This window comes from Crinia signifera, chromosome 8 (assembly GCF_055691185.1).
Source record: "Crinia signifera chromosome 8, ASM5569118v1, whole genome shotgun sequence".
Lineage (NCBI taxonomy): Eukaryota > Metazoa > Chordata > Amphibia > Anura > Myobatrachidae > Crinia > Crinia signifera.
This window is the reverse complement of record NC_139224.1, coordinates 168100647-168121626: the sequence shown is the minus strand read 5'-3', so window position 1 is coordinate 168121626 and position 20980 is coordinate 168100647. Positions and strand designations below refer to the sequence as shown.

Genomic DNA, 20980 nt, shown 5'->3' with positions numbered 1-20980 from the left:
GGCTTCTGGGAAGTTTTCGTCTCTGTTCAAAATATTGTTTGACAGAGCAAGTCGTATTCGCAAGTTAGGTGCACGAGCGTGGCGGTTGGTGCATGCCTTTCGCCATGCACGGCGCATGTGTGATTTGGCGGAGCTGTGATGATTTACATCGCATTACGTGACCGTAAAATGTACGGGTTCTGCATCCCTTTTGACCTTGTTAAGGTTTTGTTACTGGGGTTATTCTGGTTCAATCGGTCTAGCTGCGCGTTTGCACGGGGGACCGTTTGTAACTGTGCATAGCTTTTTATACACATGTGCAGCCACTGTGTGCGAGTGGCTCTTGGTGGACTCACAACCAGAATAAGGGCCACTGTGCGTGAGATAACAGGCAGCCTCTGTGTCGCATCCCCCCAGGACAGTATCAGCCAGTTACTAGGAAGTGAGAACCTGGCGGATCCTGTACTACAGCTGGAATGTTATCACTTCTGATTTGCATAGACCAACATCCTGGTCTCTGCCGCCTCCAGGTTCACAAGGAAGGCGAACCTTTAACACTTTTATTTCCCACCTTATCAGATTTACTAATCCGCCTCCATGACGTTCCTCTTACACCGCGGCACCCTGGCATTCTACCAGTCGGCTGCGTTTTCAGGTGTCCCAGCACTGAAAGGGTTGAGTGTTTTGGCCTCCTTATCGGAGGTGACGGGAACACATGCAGGTAGTAGGCACCTGGGGTGCAGGCGTGGCCTCAGGTAACATTGGGACCGACCCAACACACACAGACATCTACGCAGACGGCACAGTTTGTCCACTGAACGGGTACAATTCAGTGAAATCCGTTCCGCCCCGTAAGGTGCAGAGGTGCGGTATTATGTGGGGTCTCGGTATTATATGGGGTCACAGTGTTGGGTCTACACACTCAGCCTAATGCAATTTAGTATTTGGCCATGCTGAAACTGATGCAGGGCATGCTGGGATGTGTAGTTCGAGAACAGCTGGAGTGTCAGTTAGCCGTCACTGCACTAGGGCATGGTGGGAGAATAAAATAGAGTGCCAAGCGCAGCGGTGCACTTTTTTTTTTTTTTTGTGTGTACATGTTGACTGTGTTGACACTCTGGATAAAAATTGAAAAACCCCATGTCGACCTTTTGCCTGTCGACCTAGCCCATGTCATCAGACCCAGAATGTGCACGTGCTGCAGCGTCCCGTGGTCTGTTACTGACCATGTATTCTGTGTGGGCCACGATGGGGGAGAGTGTATTACATACTGTATAGTGTCAGTTACAGCACTGGCCTGTAATCCTAGCCGCTGTCAGACGTGATGAGGGAGGAGGCTGGCTTACACGCTCCCAGGGTGCGGGTCATGTGACTGTGTCTAGGTCAGTATGTCGACATGCACAAGACCAACACCTTTAAAAGGTCCACTTTTTATAGACAAGGTTCAGGTTTTTGGGGTGCCAATGTTGATACCTGATCAAATGGACCCCCAATTACTGTAGCATTTACCCTCCCATGGCTCACGTGGAGGGTTAAGCATCAAAAGTCCCTGAGACACACTAACGAACCTTCTGTCTGCAGCCTTTGTCCCAGGATGGGTCTCCTCTGACCCCCGTCTAGCATCCATGTGCTAATTGAGTCTTATCTGACTGTGTTCAGCTCTTGATGTTCCCTTCGCCCCAGTTACTGGCCCAGTAAAAGGGTACTTAGACATTTAATTATCCCAGCAGGTGGTCGAGTAGCGCGTTGTCCCCTGATTGTGGACATAAATCCAGGGTGTGCTGGCGGCAGAGATAGGATAGGGTGTACATTCTGCACTATCGTAACACAATGTAGTGTGACACCCAGACCTGGTGACTGAAACCAAATAATCACCTCCGCTTTACAGAACAGACCAGTAACCCTCTGCTCCAATTACCGGAGGCCGGTTCCCTTTCTGTATTCATTGTAGATGGGAAGGATTTATCTCCTTGTATAAATAGATAACACTAGTGATTGTCCACCCGTGGGACAGTGTGTGGACCTGCCGATGGCAGCAGGAGCCTGATTTACTACCTACTGCTACTACGAGGTTCCATCAGCTAATACACGAGGTCCGGGAACCAGAGCCGCCCACGGATTTTACACCAGTCCTAATCCATATTTGCACCAGCTCCATGCCAGATGCTAGAGATGCTCTGGCTTCCCAGTACCGCGGCTTAGAGCCAATCCCATTGGACAGGCCGATCCAGATTCCGCCCCAGAATGAAAGGTAGATCCAGCCAAGGGACAGACCCGAAACGGTGCAAATTCCTATCCGCTGTATGCAGACCAGTTTGCGCCCCATGCAGCGGGCCGCCTGACTGCCTATAACCAGTTTACACCTTATTGTCTAATTGTAAATGCCGGCTTGTGGTCACACAGGAGTACCCCTGTACCATACCTGTATATTGGTGGTCACTTTATGGCATCGTCTGTATTGCCCTGCATGGACTTTCCAATCTCGTGATCATGGCGGAATGGGTTTTGCAGGTGCCAGTCTGCTCTATACTAATGTTCTCTGTATGGTGAGACCAGGCAGAACCAAGCAATGGGTCCGTGGTGACAGACTGGGGCAGCTCGTTCAGGATTACCAGTGGTTTGGGCTGAAAGATGGTTCACCACTGGGGTTGTGTTTTGTGATGTTCCACACCGGCATCTTTATCACCATGGGGTTTATTCTAGTTCATTCTTTCTGACAAAATCCTTCTTAGATGGACAAAACCATGTGCACTGCAGGGGGGCAGATGTAACATGTGCAGAGAGAATTAGATTTGGGTGAGTTATTTTGTTTCTGTGCAGGGAAAATACTGACTGCATGATTTTACACTGCAATATAGATCTCACTATAAGAAAAACCCCACCCAAATCTAATTCTCTCTGCACAAGTTACATCTGCCCCACCCGCAGTGCACATGGTTTTGTCCATCTAAGAAGGATTTTGTCAGAAAGAATGGACTAGAATAACCCCCCATGTGTGGAGTAGCCAGTGTCTATTCTAGAACCCACAGGTGCACAATTCAAATGTGCCACCTATAACTAACATGTTGCCTTGCCTGGTGGCACTCTACTGCCTTACACCCAGCTGTGCCCGCGGGTTCTTCCTGCATGAAGGCCTGCTGTTTGTTCATTGAGTCTCACCGAGCACAGGTTACGGTGTCCCAGGTGCTAGATCAGCATTTAAAGGTCTTTTTGGAATCTGTTACTCTTCCAGGCATTGTGCAATCAAATCTACTGGAATGATATTAAGGTTCCGCGGTATTGTCCCCCATATATACAGGTAGTCACATTTCTCCTGTATATTGTGCTGCAGCTGCTGGGGGTTTGGATGTCTTATACACATGTGTGTTTCTGTTGGGGCGTGTAGTTATTGACTGTAATCAGGACCGGCTGCGTAACCGGCAGGTTCCAGGTGCACACACCATAAACAGCCGGGGCGGTGCACTGCGATCTCGTGTATCCTCCCGGGGGATCACGGAGAGTTGTCAGACTGTCCTGTGTAGGACGCTCTGATCAGTCTGGTTCTATCAGGCCCTGGGATGTTGTATCTGTCCTCCCCTCTGTTTGCACAATATGTGCTCGTTAAATGAGAACAGTATGGGGTGTTTTACAAACAAAAGCTTTTCAACGAATTCCGCACCCTCCACAATCCACTCCTAACGAATGCTGATCCCATTAGCAACGCCTCACAGGTTCTGGGCTTATTGTCCGTGCAGGGGCCCAGATGCACCTCCATACTCAGGCCGGGAAACTGGGACGTCGGCCGGGCCGCTTTCTGCCTGCTGCTGATCCCATCTGGGTATGGATCATAAGGTCGACACCTAGGCCGACAAGAAAATGCCGACACAAGTTTTTATTGTTGACCTCACTTGTCCTGCTTTGGGCCAGGCGCTCAGCACACTTTACCGTTCCTTTTTGTAGTCCACGTGGTTGGTAAAAGTGTGCATTTCGACTAATTGACAACGTATCATCCAGATCTTATCCCATAGAGGGGAGTTCATAGGTGTACAGGGTCTTGGTGGCCATTGGCAAAAGGTTGACATGAAAAAGGGTTGACATGGGTTTGTTATGTGTTTTTTTTTTTTTGTTTGTTTGTTTTTTACTTTTTTTATACTGTTAACATCCTTGTGGATTTTTATTGGGAACGGTAAAGTGAGGCTGAAGCATAAGGTGCCAAGCACGACACTAGTTTTTTTTTTGGGGGGGGGGGCCGGCATGTCAATATTGACACAAAATCCGGTCCCTGTCCTCCTCTTCCAGGGCATTGCTGGCTGTAAATCTGGGCATATATGTTTACCAGGCCCTGCTCTGTAACCTCTTCCCTCATCCATCCGTCAGGGTGTCTGTTACCCCCAGATAATCTGCTTTCTCTAGAACTGGCGCTGTCTTATCTTCCCTCTTTATCTGGTTGTAGCGTGCGGCCGTTGAACAGGCTCCTTCCTATAGCCCCAGGCTGCCTCTGGTTATGAATGGGTTAATGTGCGGTAAATGAGTTACACAGGCTGCAGGGTTGGATGCAGGATGTTCCTGCCGGAGTAGGTCAGTAGTTTTCTAGGTCATGTTGTATAACCTATTTACCTGCAATGTCATCCGAGCAGGTAGCGGCCGTGGCCCGCTGCAACTAACAATCCCCACATTACATGGACTAATCGGATGATACCACAATCCTTCTGTTGTGCTGCGACTGTTTCTGTCTGTGACAGAGCAGTCGGTGTGGCAGGTCCCACTCATAGTCATGTATGGACAGTGCGCTGGATGGGACATATTTAGGGGGGATGTACTAAGACTTGGAGAGTGAAAAACTGGAGAGCGATAAAGTATCAGCCAATCCGCTCCCTGGTATAGGCTGTGTTTAAAAAAAAAAAAAAAGACAGAAGCCGATTGGGTGGCGAGACTGCCACTCCAGGGCTCCCTCAGTGGTTAATTGACCCTCCCTTTAGAACCCCTGTTTATATTGGTAACCCCCTTGTCGGCTTTGGGAGCCCAGGTCCTAGGAGAGGGGGGTGTTGCTATGGGAGCCCTGCTTGAGGTGACCCACTGGTCGCACACTTCTGCCCTGCCAGACCTTTATAACAATGACCCTGCGAATCCCCAGCATTCGGTATAGGCCTCAGTGAAACAATGGCACACGCAGGACACTGGGAACCGGCACATCTGGCCCAGCCGCTGAGTGTGACCGCGTCCATAGAAGGAAGCACATGGGCTTCACGGGGCTGGAACGCGGCTTCCTCCCTTTCTCCCTGAGATAATAGGAGACTTCTGTTCAGATCAGACAAAGTGATTCACATGTTAATTATAAAATCTGATTCTGTGCAGCGGAGTTTTCTCACCATTCTATCGCACTTGGTATCCGGCTGCTGTCCCTCCAGTCTGCTGAGGGTGGGTACAGGGGAAGTGATCGCGCAGAGGGACTTTCACTGGCAGGGACGCAGGTGGGTAGAACGCTGTCAGCTTGGCCGTCTCAGTTATTCTGTACCATCGGCATTCAGCAGACGCCTTCAGTATTGGGAAGTTCCCCGTAATGACACCGTTCCCAATGGTGGGGGTCTGGGCACATAGATGCTCATGTACAAGCCACTTGCAGGGGACCATGCAGAATTTTTTGTTGGTGCACCCATAGAATCACTGGGCGTGTCCAATTCCGGCTCGGGCAGCTGACATCACATGACGTCAACACCCGCCCCCCAATTCGGCGGAATGCAGCCATCTGAAAAGTATGTATAGACTTTTCATGCCGAAGGGTGGAAAAATCATTTGATGGTGAGAGACCATCGAATGTTTTTTTTTTTTTTTTTCTCTCCGTGCGAGCAGATGTATAAGTGTACACACCTGTTCCCATGGTAGCGCAGGGATTCCTTCAGCAGGGCGGCGTTTACCTGCAGCGAATATACGCAGCCTAGCGAGCAGGTCTGAATCGGACTCATTGGGTGGGCTCCAGGACCTGCCAGAGGTTGGCAGCAGAGCTTACAATCCACATACAGAGCTTCTGAGGGAAGTAGATGGAAGCCATATATGAGGGTCTCGGGCTTCTGGGTAAGGTGCTGTGATGAAAGCAGCATTGGGGTCCGTGGTCTCTGATTTGTGAGCTGGGAAGGGAGGAGTGTCCCAGCCTCTGTACAGAGGTGATGGAGGTGGGCCATTGGCTGCTGAGAAGGGAGGAGTGTCCCAACCTCTGTACAGAGGTGATGGAGGTGGGCCATTGGCTGCTGGGAAGGGAGGTGTGTCCCAACCTCTGTACAGAGGTCTTGGAGATTGAGGCGGGCCAGGGGCTGCTGGGATGATGAAACCACAGGCAAGAGAACGCTCTAGTGCAGAGATCACACCGGGTAGTAACAGTGTCTTGTTACTGAAACGTGTTGTAATCCCTTCTGTCTGCCAGTGGCTGCCCTGCTGTAGCACAGCGACTGTGGGGCTTCTGATGTGTGTTATAGGTAACAGTTATGTGTGCAGGCACCACTGGGTAGTGTACGATCAGGTGGCACAGGGTCATTTAGGGGCCCGGATAGTAGGTTCAGATGATGGATGGGCAGGCAGCATGGTTGGGTTTAGTTGGAGGGCAGCATTGAACTAAAGCATTAGGGGCCCATGCTTAAGGGGTGTGGCCAGTTACAACAGGGGGTGTGGCTAGTCCCCACAAAGGCTTATGCTGTGTACACACAGTGAGATTTGACATTAGATGTTGACTATATAGTCATAATCGTATAGAGATCGCACAGGTTTTTACCTTGCGATCCCGATACGCGCTCCAGTGACAGCACAAATCGAAACCCACATAGACAGCAGCAATGACTATAAAGTGCAAATCTAATGCAGATTGTATGAATTTTGTATGTAAAAAGTACAGAGATAGCAAAGATTGTGCAGCACTCGAATCTTAAGTCGAATAGCAAGGGAATCTCACAGTGTGTACACAGCATTACACAGGCGCCATGACCCTGTAACTGACAATATAGTAAAGGTGCCCACACACGCACCGATGCGGGCGGTGCGATGCTGTACGATGGGGTGCGCGCTCCCACGGCACCTCATTGCACAGTACAAAAAGTATGTGCTGCACATACTTTTTGTACTAGCTTTTTCTAGCACAGCATCGCATCGTATGCACAAGGCATACGATGCGATGCTATGTGTGCTAGTTAAGCCCACAACGCACGTCGGGATCGGTGCTTGTGTGGGCTGAATAAGAATATATCAGTCTGAACCTGATATTAAAGGCCCCCATACACTATGCGATTTGGGAACGATTTCACCCGATTCGGCTGAATCGGGCTGTGAAATCGGCCCATATCGCACTTGAAGGCGAGGAAGCTGTTGCGCACAGAAGTGCCAGTGGGAGCAGGGCGCCAGGCAGTAGAAGACGCTGGCTGCCGGGCAGCGGCGGGAGGAGCAGAGAACTTGAAAAAAAAAAACGCCCATACAGATGATTAGCAAGCCACTGAGATCAGCGATTGGCTTAGAGAGGTCTCTATTAGTTGGCATCCCCCGCCCACTGACGTCCCCTTTACGGCTCCCTCCTGCAGCTCCCCGGGGACTGCATATGATAAATCCATGTGATTTATCATATGCAAAACTTGGCACATCAAGTGCCTCCCGGGGAGCTGCAGGGGTCCGACTTGTCCCTAGGACAAGTCGGAATAATGTATGGGGGCCTTAAAGGAAGCGGTGGGGCCAACTGGGAATTTCCCCTGCCAGTCTCTGGAGGGGGGGGGAGCTGTAGATATTTGATTTATATCGCTGTGTCAGCACAGACCTGGGTGCAATTCCCCACATGGAATTCCTATTCCACCACTGTCCGGCCTGGTACATGTTGTGCGCCTATTGATTGCCATTGTTGCACCCGCAGCCACTGCTATGGGTCACAGGGTCGCTGCACTCGCCATGCTTCAGACACCACGTAGGGGATAAAATACCTGTCAGGTCTGCGTTTTGACTGCCAACCTTCTTCTTGTCAATCTAATGCTTGTGTCGACTTTCTGATCCTTCCACCTCCTCAACGTCCACCGTATCCCACTGGTAGAGAATCACGTTGCCGGTGATGCCCCCGTGGCTCCCTAACCTTTTGTTACTGACACAGAGCATTCTGTAGCCATGCGGGTTCTGGTCTCCTTGAACACGCTTGGCCGACTGCCCGTTCCACTTCCTGACATTTCCAGACTCCTGTTACTTATCCCGGGCTGCAGCTCATTTCAGTAATTGCACAACAGGAAACGTGCGAGAGAGAGAGTTCTGTGTTTTTTAGCTGCTTTCAGCCCTAACGGTTCCGCTGAAGTCTCACCCTGGAATCAGTGTCGGCGTTGGAAGTCTTTGGCACAGTGGGCACGGTGCCAGGTGCTGAATTATTAATTGTGTAATTGGAAGAGATAAAAAAAAGGTGGATTATGCGAAGTGTTACTCACCCTGACTCATGAATATTGCCAGGCGCTTTCTCTGCCTATTTCGGTTCTTTATTCTGGTTTCCCGGCATTTTCCGGTCACCGATGTAGTGATGAAGCTGTATGTAGCTGCTTAGTATGGTAACTGTAGATTTACCTTCCACCTGCAAACATGGCATTGGCTGGTACATCTGGCACCGCAAACGTAAATATAATGCCTGGTATTTTCAATCAAGGTGCGGAACAGTTTACATGTAAACCTCAGAATGGCAGGAGGCATTTATAATCTAGTTTTAATTAACTCCTAGTGACCCTTTAAAAAGAGATCTGTAGTCAGGATCCTGACTTTCGGGCATTTAACAGTCGGTATGGTGACCGGCGGGCGGTCATCCAGCACCCTTAGTAAGGTTGGGAACCTCCTGGATAAGGGGTTCTAAGAGGAAATCGCCCCCAGTTGCTAAGCTGCCCATACACGCTGTGATCCCGGCGTGCGTTGTGGGCTTAAATAGCATCCATCACATCGCATTGCATGCCTTGTGCATGCAATATGATGCGATGTGATGAAAAGCAAGTACAAAAAGTATGTGCAGCACACATCGCATTGCCGGGAATCGCAACGTGTATGGGCGGCACTAGTACTACTCGTAGTGGGATGGTCAAAAAGCTCAAACATCAAAGCTTAGTTCTGTCAGTTATGTCTTCAACTTGTTCCTTTTTTTCAGACCATTTGTACAGGTTGAATGTAACGATGCAGAATATTTCAGTGCACTACGTGAATACAAGCGTCTGGGGACTTGTGAGGCTTCTATGGTGTGTACACACTTGTACAATTTAGACTATATGACAATTTAGACTATCTGCATACAATATAGACTATATAGTGCAGATCTGCACTATATAGTCTATGCAGCCAAGACTTTCTGGCTGCGATATGGGAGCGCGCATCGGGAACGCAAGGGTTAAAACCTGTGCGATCTGCATGAGATTCCGATGAGATTTTGACTATATAGTCAAAATCTCATGCACATTGTACAAGTGTGTACACACCATAAATTGTATGCAGATGTAAATTGTACAAGTGTGTACACACCATTACATTCATTATTCCGATCGGAAAGGGCGTTTCAGATATCGCTCATCTCCCTGCAGCCATTAAAGTGGATTCCTATTACAAATGTCTCACTGGACAGATACTAAGAATACAGGGTATCCCTTTCTGAGGACCGTAGGACAGGACGGGTGGGGTTTGTCACTGAGGCACATGATAAATGTCTGCTTTACACAAGTGTCCCAATACTGTTACATTGTATGTTATAAGACTCAAAGACCGGTTTGTGTGGGTGGAAGACCCCCTACACACAAACACACTATGGGCCTTATTCTATGTACGGTGTGTCGTACCTATATAGGGTTTCTGTAATAGCACTGAGGCTTTCCCCTGCAGCAAGCCCTGTTCTGCTGCCAGTGATCCCCAGTAACACCCCCCCCCCCCCTCCCCTGAAGTTATTACATCTGCAAACTGAAACCTGACTAGATCTTTCCCACCATTCACGTCCTCTGGATTCCTTCCTGTGTAATGAAAGTCACGGAGCTGTAACTGGAGGCACATACCAGAACCTCCCATACCATTACCCAGCAGTAGTGTCCGTGGGAGTCTGTGACCGGAACTGATGAGGGTTACACACAGGCCACCATTACACCGGTGCTGCTGCGGCTGGCGTGTGGGTTGTATAGGTGCTAAGCGCACAATGCCCAGTATTGCTGTACAGTATGCATTACGGGGTAATATTACTGTGGTGGGCTGTGCTTATGGATGAAAGTCTGTGGCACCACCGCAGTAGGCTTGTTCTGGTCTGCTCCCAGGGTACAAAAGTGCAAGTGCGTCCAATGAAAGTGTCCCAGTGCCAAGGTGCCTTGTATAATAAAGTGCAGAGGAGTGGATGTAGCAGCTGTTTACACTTACACCTCCTGCACTTTATAATACTTGGCACTTGGACACTTTCATTGGATGCACTGGGGTTATACCGGAGCTGCCCCCTAGTTACCCGGGCACTGGTGTGGCACAGAACACACACACACTCTGTCCCTAGTGTGTGTGATGCTCTGGGGTTACACTGGAGCTGCCCCCTAGTTACCCGGGCACTGGTGTGGCACAGAACACACACTGTCCCTGGCGTGTGATGCTCTGGGGTTATACCGGAGCTGCCCCCTAGTTACCCGGGCACTGGTGTGGCACAGAGCACACACACACACTGTCCCTGGCGTGTGTGATGCTCTGGGGTTATACCGGAGCTTGCCCCCTAGTTACCCGGGCACTATTGTGGCACAGAACACACACTGTTCCTGGTGTGTGTGATGCTCTAGGTTATACCGGAGCTGCCCCCTAGTTACCCAGGCACTGGTGTGGCACAGAACACACACACACTGTCCCTGGCGTGTGTGATGCTCTGGGGTTATACCGGAGCTTGCCCCCTAGTTACCCGGGCACTATTGTGGCACAGAACACACACTGTCCCTGGCGTGTGTGATGCTCTGGGGTTATACCGGAGTTGATCTCTAGTTACCCGGGCACTGGTGTGGCACAGAACACACACTGTCCCTGGCGTGTGTAATGCTCTGGGGTTATACCGGAGCTGCCCCCTAGTTACCCGGGCACTGGTGTGGCACAGAACACATACTGTCCCTGGCGTGTGTGATGCTCTGGGGTTATACCGGAGCTGCCCCATAGTTACCCGGGCACTATTGTGGTACAGAACACACACTGTCCCTGGCGTGTGTAATGCTCTGGGGTTATACCGGAGCTGCCCCCTAGTTACCCGGGCACTGGTGTGGCACAGAACACACACTGTCCCTGGCGTGTGTGATGCTCTGGGGTTATACCGAAGCTGCCCCCTAGTTACCCGGGCACTATATTGGCACAGAACACACACTGTCCCTGGCGTGTGTGATGCTCTGGGGTTATACCGGAGCTGCTCCCTAGTTACCCGGGCACTATTGTGGCACAGAACACACACTGTTCCTGGTGTGTGTGATGCTCTGGGGTTATACCGGAGCTGCCCCCTAGTTACCCGGGCACTGGTGTGGCAAAGAACACACACTGTTCCTGGTGTGTGTGATGCTCTGGGGTTATACCGGAGTTGATCTCTAGTTACCCGGGCACTGGTGTGGCACAGAACACACACTGTCCCTGGCGTGTGTAATGCTCTGGGGTTATACCGGAGCTGCCCCCTAGTTACCCGGGCACTGGTGTGGCACAGAACACACACACACACACTGTCCCTGGCGTGTGTAATGCTCTGGGGTTATACCGGAGCTGCCCCCTAGTTACCCGGGCACTGGTGTGGCACAGAACACACACTGTCCCTGGCGTGTGTGATGCTCTGGGGTTATACCGGAGCTGCCCCCTAGTTACCCGGGCACTGGTGTGGCACAGAACACACACTGTCCCTGGTGTGTGTGATGCTCTGGGGTTACACTGGAGATGTTGACACAGCATTAGCTGAAGCTTTGCGTTCTGGGCCGTGCCATGACGCTCGTCTGGGTAAACAGGCGGAACTGCTTTAGTGCGAACTTCTCACTCCCGCTGTGGAGCCTACAACACAAAGGTCACTTGCCTCTATATATAGCTTTTTATTTATTTATTATTTATTTATTTCTCTGAGCATGACCCCTGATGACAGCTACCTCTGCAAGGGGACTATGTACCATGGGGGTAGGGGTGGGGGGGGTTTACTGCTGTTTTTGGCTCCTCACTGTCCCTCTGTGATGGGGATGATTCTGCTACTGCAACTACTATTTCGGATTTACAGGGTTCCAACTGCTTATTGCAACCCTGCAGGTAGTTTCTGGAATAATAGGTCGACGCCCAAGAATGGTCAACATATCCTAGGTTGATAGTGACCAGGTCGATGCAAGCTTAAGGTTGACCTGTACGACATGCGTTTGTTTTTTGTGTCTATGGTGACCTATGCCGACACGGGCACTGTGTAATTGTACCGCACCCCCTCAAATGGCCTGCTGCCCTCGCCACGCTAATATAATCTGACTACACCCGCTTGGATTGGTAAATTATTAAAAAGTCAGTGACCCCGTGCTACAAGTTCTCAGCATCTAGCACTACTGACTGGCTGTGACTAGGCCGACATCTAGGTTGACACAAGTATAATGTTGACATGAACTTGGCCGACACGGCCAAGTTCATGTCAACATTATACTTGTGTCAACCTAGATGTCGGCCTAGTCACAGCCGGCCAGTAGTGCTAGAGGCTGAGAACATGTAACGGGTCACTGGGAAGCGCCGTGTACGGGGGGCTGGTTGGGGCGTCTATTACAGTGCACAGGTACCCAGCCTGTCTCACATAACTGAGTGTAGTATTAGGTGTGGGCGATCCGATGGTGAGAACCTTCTGGCCAGGTAATCGGAGACGCTGATAATGTAGTACGTACACAGAACCCAAACTCCTGGCACGTTTATCTGTGCCTGGTGTGTGCAGAGCTATGTATACACAGGAGTGACGCACCTGTGACGTGGGAGCTTCAGTCCTTTCCAGGTACCCAGAGCAGCCGGTGCTGCGACTTGTAATGGGAGAACGCATGCGGCCTAGTCGATTAACGCTGACAGACCGTACATTGCAGAATGGTCGACATCAACAAAAGGTCAACACATGCAAAATGTTGGCATAGCAATGGTCGACACGTGTAAGGGTCAACATGAATTTTTCAAATTTTTTTTTTTCTCTCTTTTTAATTTATTTATTTGGGGTCTTTTTCTTGCGTTATTGTCTGTGTGGACTTCATGGGGAATGGTAGTGACCAGCATAGCGGAGCGAGGCACGTGACTCGTGCTACACTATTCGGGGGTCCACGTGATCAGGTGTCGACAGCAGCACATGAGAAAAATTCATGTCCACCTTTTCTATTTCATCTTTTGATTTTTGTTGACCCTTTCTTAATGCCGACCTGGTGCATGTTGATTGATTGACTACCTAGATATTGTCTGAGGTAATCCACAACCTATAACACAATATGCAGCTCAGCTGCAATCACATTGTGTGATTGGTTGGACTGATCAGATTGTGTGCTGGATTGGACTGATCAGATTGTGTGCTGGGTTGGACTGATCAGATTGTGTGCTGGGTTGGACGGATCAGATTGTGTGCTGGGTTGGACTGATCAGATTGTGTGCTGGGTTGGACAGATCAGATTGTGTGTTGGGTTGGACAGATCAGATTGTGTGTTGGGTTGGACAGATCAGATTGTGTGCTGGGTTGGACAGATCAGATTGTGTGCTGGGTTGGACTGATCAGATTGTGTGCTGGGTTGGACTGATCAGATTGTGTGCTGGGTTGGACTGATCAGATTGTGTGCTGGGTTGGACTGATCAGATTGTGTGCTGGGTTGGACTGATCAGATTGTGTGCTGTGCTATGCGATCTCTGATCCCGGCCTTGTTGTCCCCGGTAACCCTGCGATGTCTGATCCCGGCCTTGTTGTCCCCGGTAACCCTGTGATCTCTGATCCCGGCCTTGTTGTCCCCGGTATCCCTGCGATGTCTGATCCCGGCCTTGTTGTCCCCGGTAACCCTGTGATCTCTGATCCCGGCCTTGTTGTCCCCGGTAACCCTGTGATCTCTGATCCCGGCCTTGTTGTCCCCGGTAACCCTGTGATCTCTGATCCCGGCCTTGTTGTCGCCCTGCCCCTGGCTCCCTGCGATCTCTGATCCCGGCCTTGTTGTCCCCGGTATCCCTGCGATCTCTGATCCCGGCCTTGTTGTCCCCTGGATCCCTGCGATCTCTGATCCCGGCCTTGTTGTCGCCCTGCCCCTGGCTCCCTGCAATGTCTGATCCCGGCCTTGTTGTCCCCGGTAACCCTGCGATCTCTGATCCCGGCCTTGTTGTCGCCCTGCCCCTGTCTCCCTGCGATCTCTGATCCCGGCCTTGTTGTCCCCGGTATCCCTGCGATCTCTGATCCCGGCCTTGTTGTCCCCTGGATCCCTGCGATCTCTGATCCCGGCCTTGTTGTCGCCCTGCCCCTGTCTCCCTGCGATCTCTGATCCCGGCCTTGTTGTCCCCGGTAGCCCTGCGATCTCTGATCCCGGCCTTGTTGTCCCCGGTAACCCTGCGATGTCTGATCCCGGCCTTGTTGTCCCCGGTATCCCTGCGATCTCTGATCCCGGCCTTGTTGTCCCCGGTATCCCTGCGATCTCTGATCCCGGCCTTGTTGTCCCCGGTATCCCTGCGATCTCTGATCCCGGCCTTGTTGTCCCCGGTATCCCTGCGATCTCTGATCCCGGCCTTGTTGTCCCCGGTAACCCTGTGATCTCTGATCCCGGCCTTGTTGTCCCCGGTATCCCTGCGATCTCTGATCCCGGCCTTGTTGTCCCCGGTATCCCTGCGATCTCTGATCCCGGCCTTGTTGTCGCCCTGCCCCTGGCTCCCTGCGATCTCTGATCCCGGCCTTGTTGTCGCCCTGCCCCTGGCTCCCTGCCACCATTTGTGTTAGATTTCTGATGAATCCTGAAGCTCTGCAGAACCCGTCTACTTTCCGGCTGCACATTCTGTCTCCGCTATCTGTGTTTGGCAAGTTCCGTTCCAGTTCTAGGAAAATAAATCCGCTTGCGCCATCGGTGCACAAACACACAAAGTTGTCTTTAGTCGCCGGATTACACTTCTCCGCTTACAAGTGTGTATCAGGAGGAAGCCGCTGAGTTTCTTGTATCAGATGACAATGGGAACTTTCTGGTTATTAATTGGGTCCCTAACGAGAGGACTTCCTGGCTCGTTAACCCCGGCGTGGATAATGCTGCATCTGTAACAGAGCACCCTGTGCTCGGAGCTCTGGATGTGGATCCCAGGCCGGCTCCGGCACAGTTATTTCAGGTCAGATTATCTGTCTGCAGCTTGTCCGTATCACCAGGTCCTGCGGGGTCGCAGCAGGCTATAGTACAGATCATTCCCTGCGAAGGCTTCAGCATTGTCCTTACAGCATGGGAACATCTCCATGTTTAGTCGCAGTTCTCTTATAATTGGTATCGGCTGCTTCTACCTTAATGTTTCTCCTGTCACTTTCTCGTTTTCACCCATTGGTAGTGTTTCACTGAGGGAACAACGTCGGTTGTCATAAATGACACGAGCCTCGTGTGTGTCACATACATGGAGCCGGAATGCAGATCACATACCTGTCTCGGGCGTTTGCAGGTTTTCCCATCAGCCCGGGCCTGGGAATGTGCCAGGCATTCTAATACTCCGCTCTGTGGAATGACCTGATTACCTGGCACAACCCTCACTAACCTATTGTGTCTCCTCTTCTGTCCCCAGACTGCACCAAAGATGTCTACCAAAACCACCAGCACGAATAACATCGCACAAGCGCGGAGAACCGTCCAGCAGCTGAAAGTAGAGGCGTCCATAGAAAGAATAAAGGTATAAGATTGGGTTGTGGTCATTAGGTCGATATGTGTTGGGTTGACACCTAAAATAGGTAGAGGTGGCTAAGGTCGACGCAAGCATTGGGTCGACATGCCGTGATGGGAGAATAAAATAGTGTGCCCGAAGCATGGCGATTGGACGCGGTGCACTTAGACGGTGTGCTCGAGGACTATGTCGATATTCGGGACAAAAAAAACCTAGTGAAACACGTGTTGACTTTTTTTTATTGCCGAACTTAGGCCGGTCAACCTTCAGTGGTCGACCCAATGCATGTTGACCCATAAGATCAGTACTGAGCAGTATGGGAGGGAAGTGTTCTGTGATCCATATGTGTATTAATGTTTCTTTCCGCTACAGATTTCCAAAGCGTCGGCCGACCTCATGCGCTACTGCGATGAACACGCCAAGAACGACCCGTTACTCATGGGCATTCCCACCTCAGAAAACCCCTTCAAGGATAAGAAGCCATGCATTATATTGTAGTGTCACCACGGAACATCTCTTACCGTCTCTTCACTTAATGCGCCAAGCGGATCCTTACCGAAATTGTACGGCCGGGTTTCTGGTTTCCATTTAAAACAAAACAAAAAATGACAAAAAAAAAACTTTTTAATCTTTAATCTATACCAATGATTTATCGTTTTCTATTGTTTGTTTTTGTTTTTGTTTTTTTATTGTTTTTTTCCTTTTGTAGATTTCATATTCATGGGAACAGTCTTTCTAAAACCAAACTGTTATCATGTCCAGGGGAGGATCGGGGGGGGTGGTAAATTTCTGTCCGTATTTCCGTGGGGGTCGTATTTTTATTTTGTGGATATTTCTCGTTGTGTGCAGCCTCCAGTCTACGTGTTGCTTGGAAAATCTTATTAAGACCAAAGTTGCCTCCACTCTTCTGCCCAGAGTAACGCTGGAGGCTTTGACCAGTGTAGGGCAACTACGTGGTCCATTGCCATATAATTGCCCATTTTTTATCTTTCCGAATGCGGTTTGACCCGCAATGCAGTTAAGGTGGACTTTGCCCAGGCAGATGCTTTGGCGCGGTATCCCCCGAGGATGCACCCTATCAATTCAGTAACCCCGGATGACATCATTATGGGGCGGTACCTCAGTGATGTCACCTAGATCTAGTGATTTGATAAGCTGGTTATATCGCTTTTTCCCATCAAGCCACCAATCCTGCTGTCTGGGACTATCGTGGACAATTCATTATTTACAAGACCTCAATGCCCTCCTAGCTAAGGCTGCTTTGGACTCCAAATTTAAACCTTTTTGCTTGTTTCCTGTGGGTCTTCCATGTTTGTGCGCTAACATGGTTTTTTTGAGTTGATGAAATCCTCTGACAAGATACATTAGACTTTGCCATATTATCCCTAGTTTATTCAAAGTATTTTTGATATAACTCCGATATAGAAGATGTTATTGGATATTGAGGTACCCATACCTTACACTGCACTCCAGCCCAACGCTGCTTAATCGATGGTGCCCGTTGTAGCTCCATAACGGTTACATTAAACCATCCAAACTTGTCCTGGGTATCTTCTACAGAATGCCCTACAAGCTCCTCCCCCTTTCTTCCCATCAGCCAACCAGATCTCTAAACATATTTGCTTTGTACATCACATTGTAGGAAAGTTTTGTGCTTGATTTATTAATGTCATTTGACCTGAAACGTGCCACAGGAGCCAATGTCATCTAATTCTGTGTAATATTGTCTGTAAAATGAGCCGCGTCCGGAACGACCAGCTACTTTTTTTTGGGCACCAAAGAAATAGAATGCACTCTCTGCGTTCCTATTCTGCAGTTACTATTTGCACACTAAAGGGGTATGTTCCAGAGCGTAGCATTGTAGAGCTATGGTAAGGCCCAATAAAGGGTATGATGCAATAGGACAGGACATATCTCTAACGATGATCCCTAGCGTCACGTCTTATTGTCATTGGTTACCTGTATGTTTATGTGTTACTGCCTCAGCGCTGGAAGACGAAAAGTCGTTTCCTTTCACTCGTGGTCTCGCTTCGGTTTGTGCATCTTTGATCTCTAGTGCCACGGTTAATACTATGTTGTATTTCGTTCATACTAACCATGGCATTCGCTCACTGTTGAATGGGACTACCTAACCGACCATGTCTAGGTAGACCGTCAGTAGGCCGACATGCACTAGGTAACAGTGCCAAAAAATCAACATGCTTTTTTTTGGTGTCACGGTCGTCACAAGTATGTGGACTTCAAATTAGTGTAGCGCATACCCTCGCCAGGTGCCTCGCTCCCCTACCACTGCACTTGGCGCACTTCACCGTTCCCAACCGGAGTCCACATGGATGGGAAAGCATGAAAATTTTCCCCCAAAAAAATGTGAAAATCCTCATATTCATGTGTTGAACTTTTTGTGTTGACCTATTCACTGTCTACCTAGACCTGGCGTTGGAGCCATCCGAATCCCCTCACTGTTTAAAGCCAAGTATTTAAACCATTAAGCCAAAGGCCCTTTTTGCACTCAGAAATTTCCCTGCAACACTTCAGTCAGATTGTATCCCCTGTGGCGAAACGCGCGTCACCCTAGTATTTCTGGAGCTTCCAGACTGTTTAATGTGTTTGATCGTATTTAATTACAATTTTATTTTTTTTGTGGTCCCTCTCGTGGTTATTAGAGAAAAACAAATGTGTGGCGTAAATCCTATAAGGTGTCACTAGCCGCACGCATTTTGTAAAGCAATGTGTGTTTCTGAGCTCCCGATATCGGCCAAGAGATGTGTTGTTGGAGATAACGTTTCGGTAATCCAGAACACCGTAACAAACTGGTGCTTTGACTTAATGCCATAAACTTGTATACACTCCCTAAGCAGAAACTTCAGTATATATATATTTCTTTTTTTCTAGAATTTATTACTCAATATTTGTGTTTTAATCGGTTACCAAGTTGAAAGTATTTTATTAAGTAGAAAAATAGTTTTAAAGACAAAAAATGAGGTTTTAATCGGACACTCCTATTTGACTGTCTTTTTATTTTCCGCAGGGAAATATAAGGGGGGAAGGGGTCATTTATATTACCAGAAGAATTAGTACACTCCATATGTGCCATAGTGGTCAGTGTTGTGTATGTTTTAAAGCCTCCTCTGATTGGAGAGGGCTAAAATTCAGCTGTTTTGCTATATCTTACAGGGCCTGCTGGGCTTTGTAGTTCATCTAGAGGTTACCTAATTCTTTCTGTATTTTTACCTACAAATCGGTATTCACGGATTTAAATTCATGTGTAATTAAAATAATGTGGTTTCATGATGGCTACCGACGTGTTTTCCAGATGAATATTCAGTGTTTGCAAACTAGGCAGCCATTTTGGGGGCGTCGCCGTCTTTTAAACTCTTTTAGGACCTAGTGACATCATGGAGGCAGCAATGGGGCCTCTAGTTCCCTCTGTTGCCAGGCAACAACCCTTGTCCCAAGCGGAAAGTTCTTGTGGTAATATCACCAAATTAATATATTTTATACTCTCATTAAATCAGGCTACAAAATGGCTGCCCCCGCTGTGCAGACAAAATGATTTCAGGGTGCAACGTTTCTCAAAGCTTTTTACTGTTATTTATGGAGTTAGAAAGTACAACGCTCGCTTAAATTTCAGCCGAAGAGATTCTAATTGCCCCTAGTACGGTTAGTTACTTACAAACGTAAAGCCACTGCGAGATGTAGCGGTTATTACCCAGATGTCATTGTCCAGTAGCGGAACCGCACTGGGAGTAGTCCATTTATTAGATTTTCTGTAGGTCCTTATCTACTAGTCACCGGATGCATTCACCCGACGCTGCAGATACCCAGTTTCTCGCCCAGTGACCTGGGACTGGCTGGGCGTCTGCCACTTGGAGAAAAGCGCAGAAACTTTAGCGGCTTCTTCAGGAGAATAGACCCTGGGCTGTCTAAGCCTTACACAGCCATATATGGAGTAGGGGGGCATAGGATGGGGGTATCGTCAGCCCTGCAGATTATAGTGTGACAGAACAGGGCCTGCGTGGCCCACCCCTGAAGTTAGATTCCTTCGTGGAAGTCTTGTGTAAACATTCACTTCTGGCTGGAATGCTGTGTCCAAAATTCTTAGCAGGCCCCAATTGGTGACTGTGGTTTGCTGGTGTTAGAATGAATCTCTCTTATGTCCTCTGTCACAGGAGTTATGTGGGAGGGGAGGAGCCAATCAGCTCCTGTCAGCAAGGAGACAGAGGCGTAGCCTGTTTCACAATATCCAATGGCAGGGCTGCACGGGATCTGGATGGTAGGTTCACAATCTGGTTGATGTGATGTTGACACAAGCAAATGGTTGAATTTGTCACAGTATTAAGCCAGCCTTTGGTCTGTTGTCTGCCCTCGGGTTCCTGGGAAGGTATCTGCCGGGATGACGTGTTTCCGTTTATTACCGTGTGACTGCTAGGGCAGAATACCGCTCTCGGGTCCGCTATGTTGAGTATTTATAATCTGCTGCAGTATAGACTTGGCTGAGAAGAGGAATTCCAGGTCCCCTAAAGCAATTTTTTGGGGACCCTTCATACATACTTAGTATAGCGTTTGTGCGCTGATAATGGCAATTGTTAACAGACAAGTGTTAGACCACATCCTACTATGAAAAGCTTCCACCCCATTGGCAGGTAGGCTTGTCAACCTCACTCCCGCGCCGCAATGAAGATGCTGGCGGTCAGTGGGGAGGGTCGAGAATGTTGCACCCTACACAAGTTATCATTTTCGGGAGGGAAGGAGCTGTTCTTCACCCGTCAATCGTTTCTATGTGAGTGTGCGTGAATAGGAAAATGAGCTGGTTGCGTGCTATGACCTAACATTCTATTTCCTTCCATACGATACTGCGATCACGCCACATGCGCACTATCTGCAAGTGTTTCTATCATGAGAATGTTGATTTATGCGATTCCACAGTACATGCCAAGGATAGACCGCGGACATCGTTCTGTACCCTGTATGTTCCTATGTGTCTGTATCCCGTACACAAACTACAGCCATCTCTCTTCTGAATTGGAGACGCACCTTTGTATACCCTAGAACGTCACAGTTTTTGTAACATTCCTTTTGTAGTTCCGCAATGACGATATCTGTAATACGTCTTAAGCATAAAACACTATTTGTCCTTTTTGAAAATAATTTTTTGCTCCATGTTTTAAACTTATTAAAATGTTGAATGTGATTTTCTAAA

The 20980-nt window shown here is 49.1% G+C and overlaps 1 protein-coding gene across 2 annotated transcripts in view; it reads left to right on the top strand.

The window, feature by feature from the left end:
- GNG12 (G protein subunit gamma 12) overlaps nucleotides 1–20980 on the top strand; it is a 67050-nt gene extending 46070 nt beyond the window's left edge. Inside the window, exons 1-3 of one of the 2 annotated variants that reach the window (XM_083157717.1) lie at nucleotides 15093–15246; nucleotides 15685–15789; nucleotides 16153–20980. In XM_083157717.1, coding sequence (XP_083013843.1) covers nucleotides 15697–15789; nucleotides 16153–16278 — 219 coding nt within the window. In that variant the 5' untranslated portion in view covers nucleotides 15093–15246; nucleotides 15685–15696 and the 3' untranslated portion in view covers nucleotides 16279–20980. Of the gene's footprint in view, nucleotides 1–15092; nucleotides 15247–15684; nucleotides 15790–16152 lie in introns of those variants that run through there. The other variant, XM_083157716.1, reaches the window with a different exon arrangement.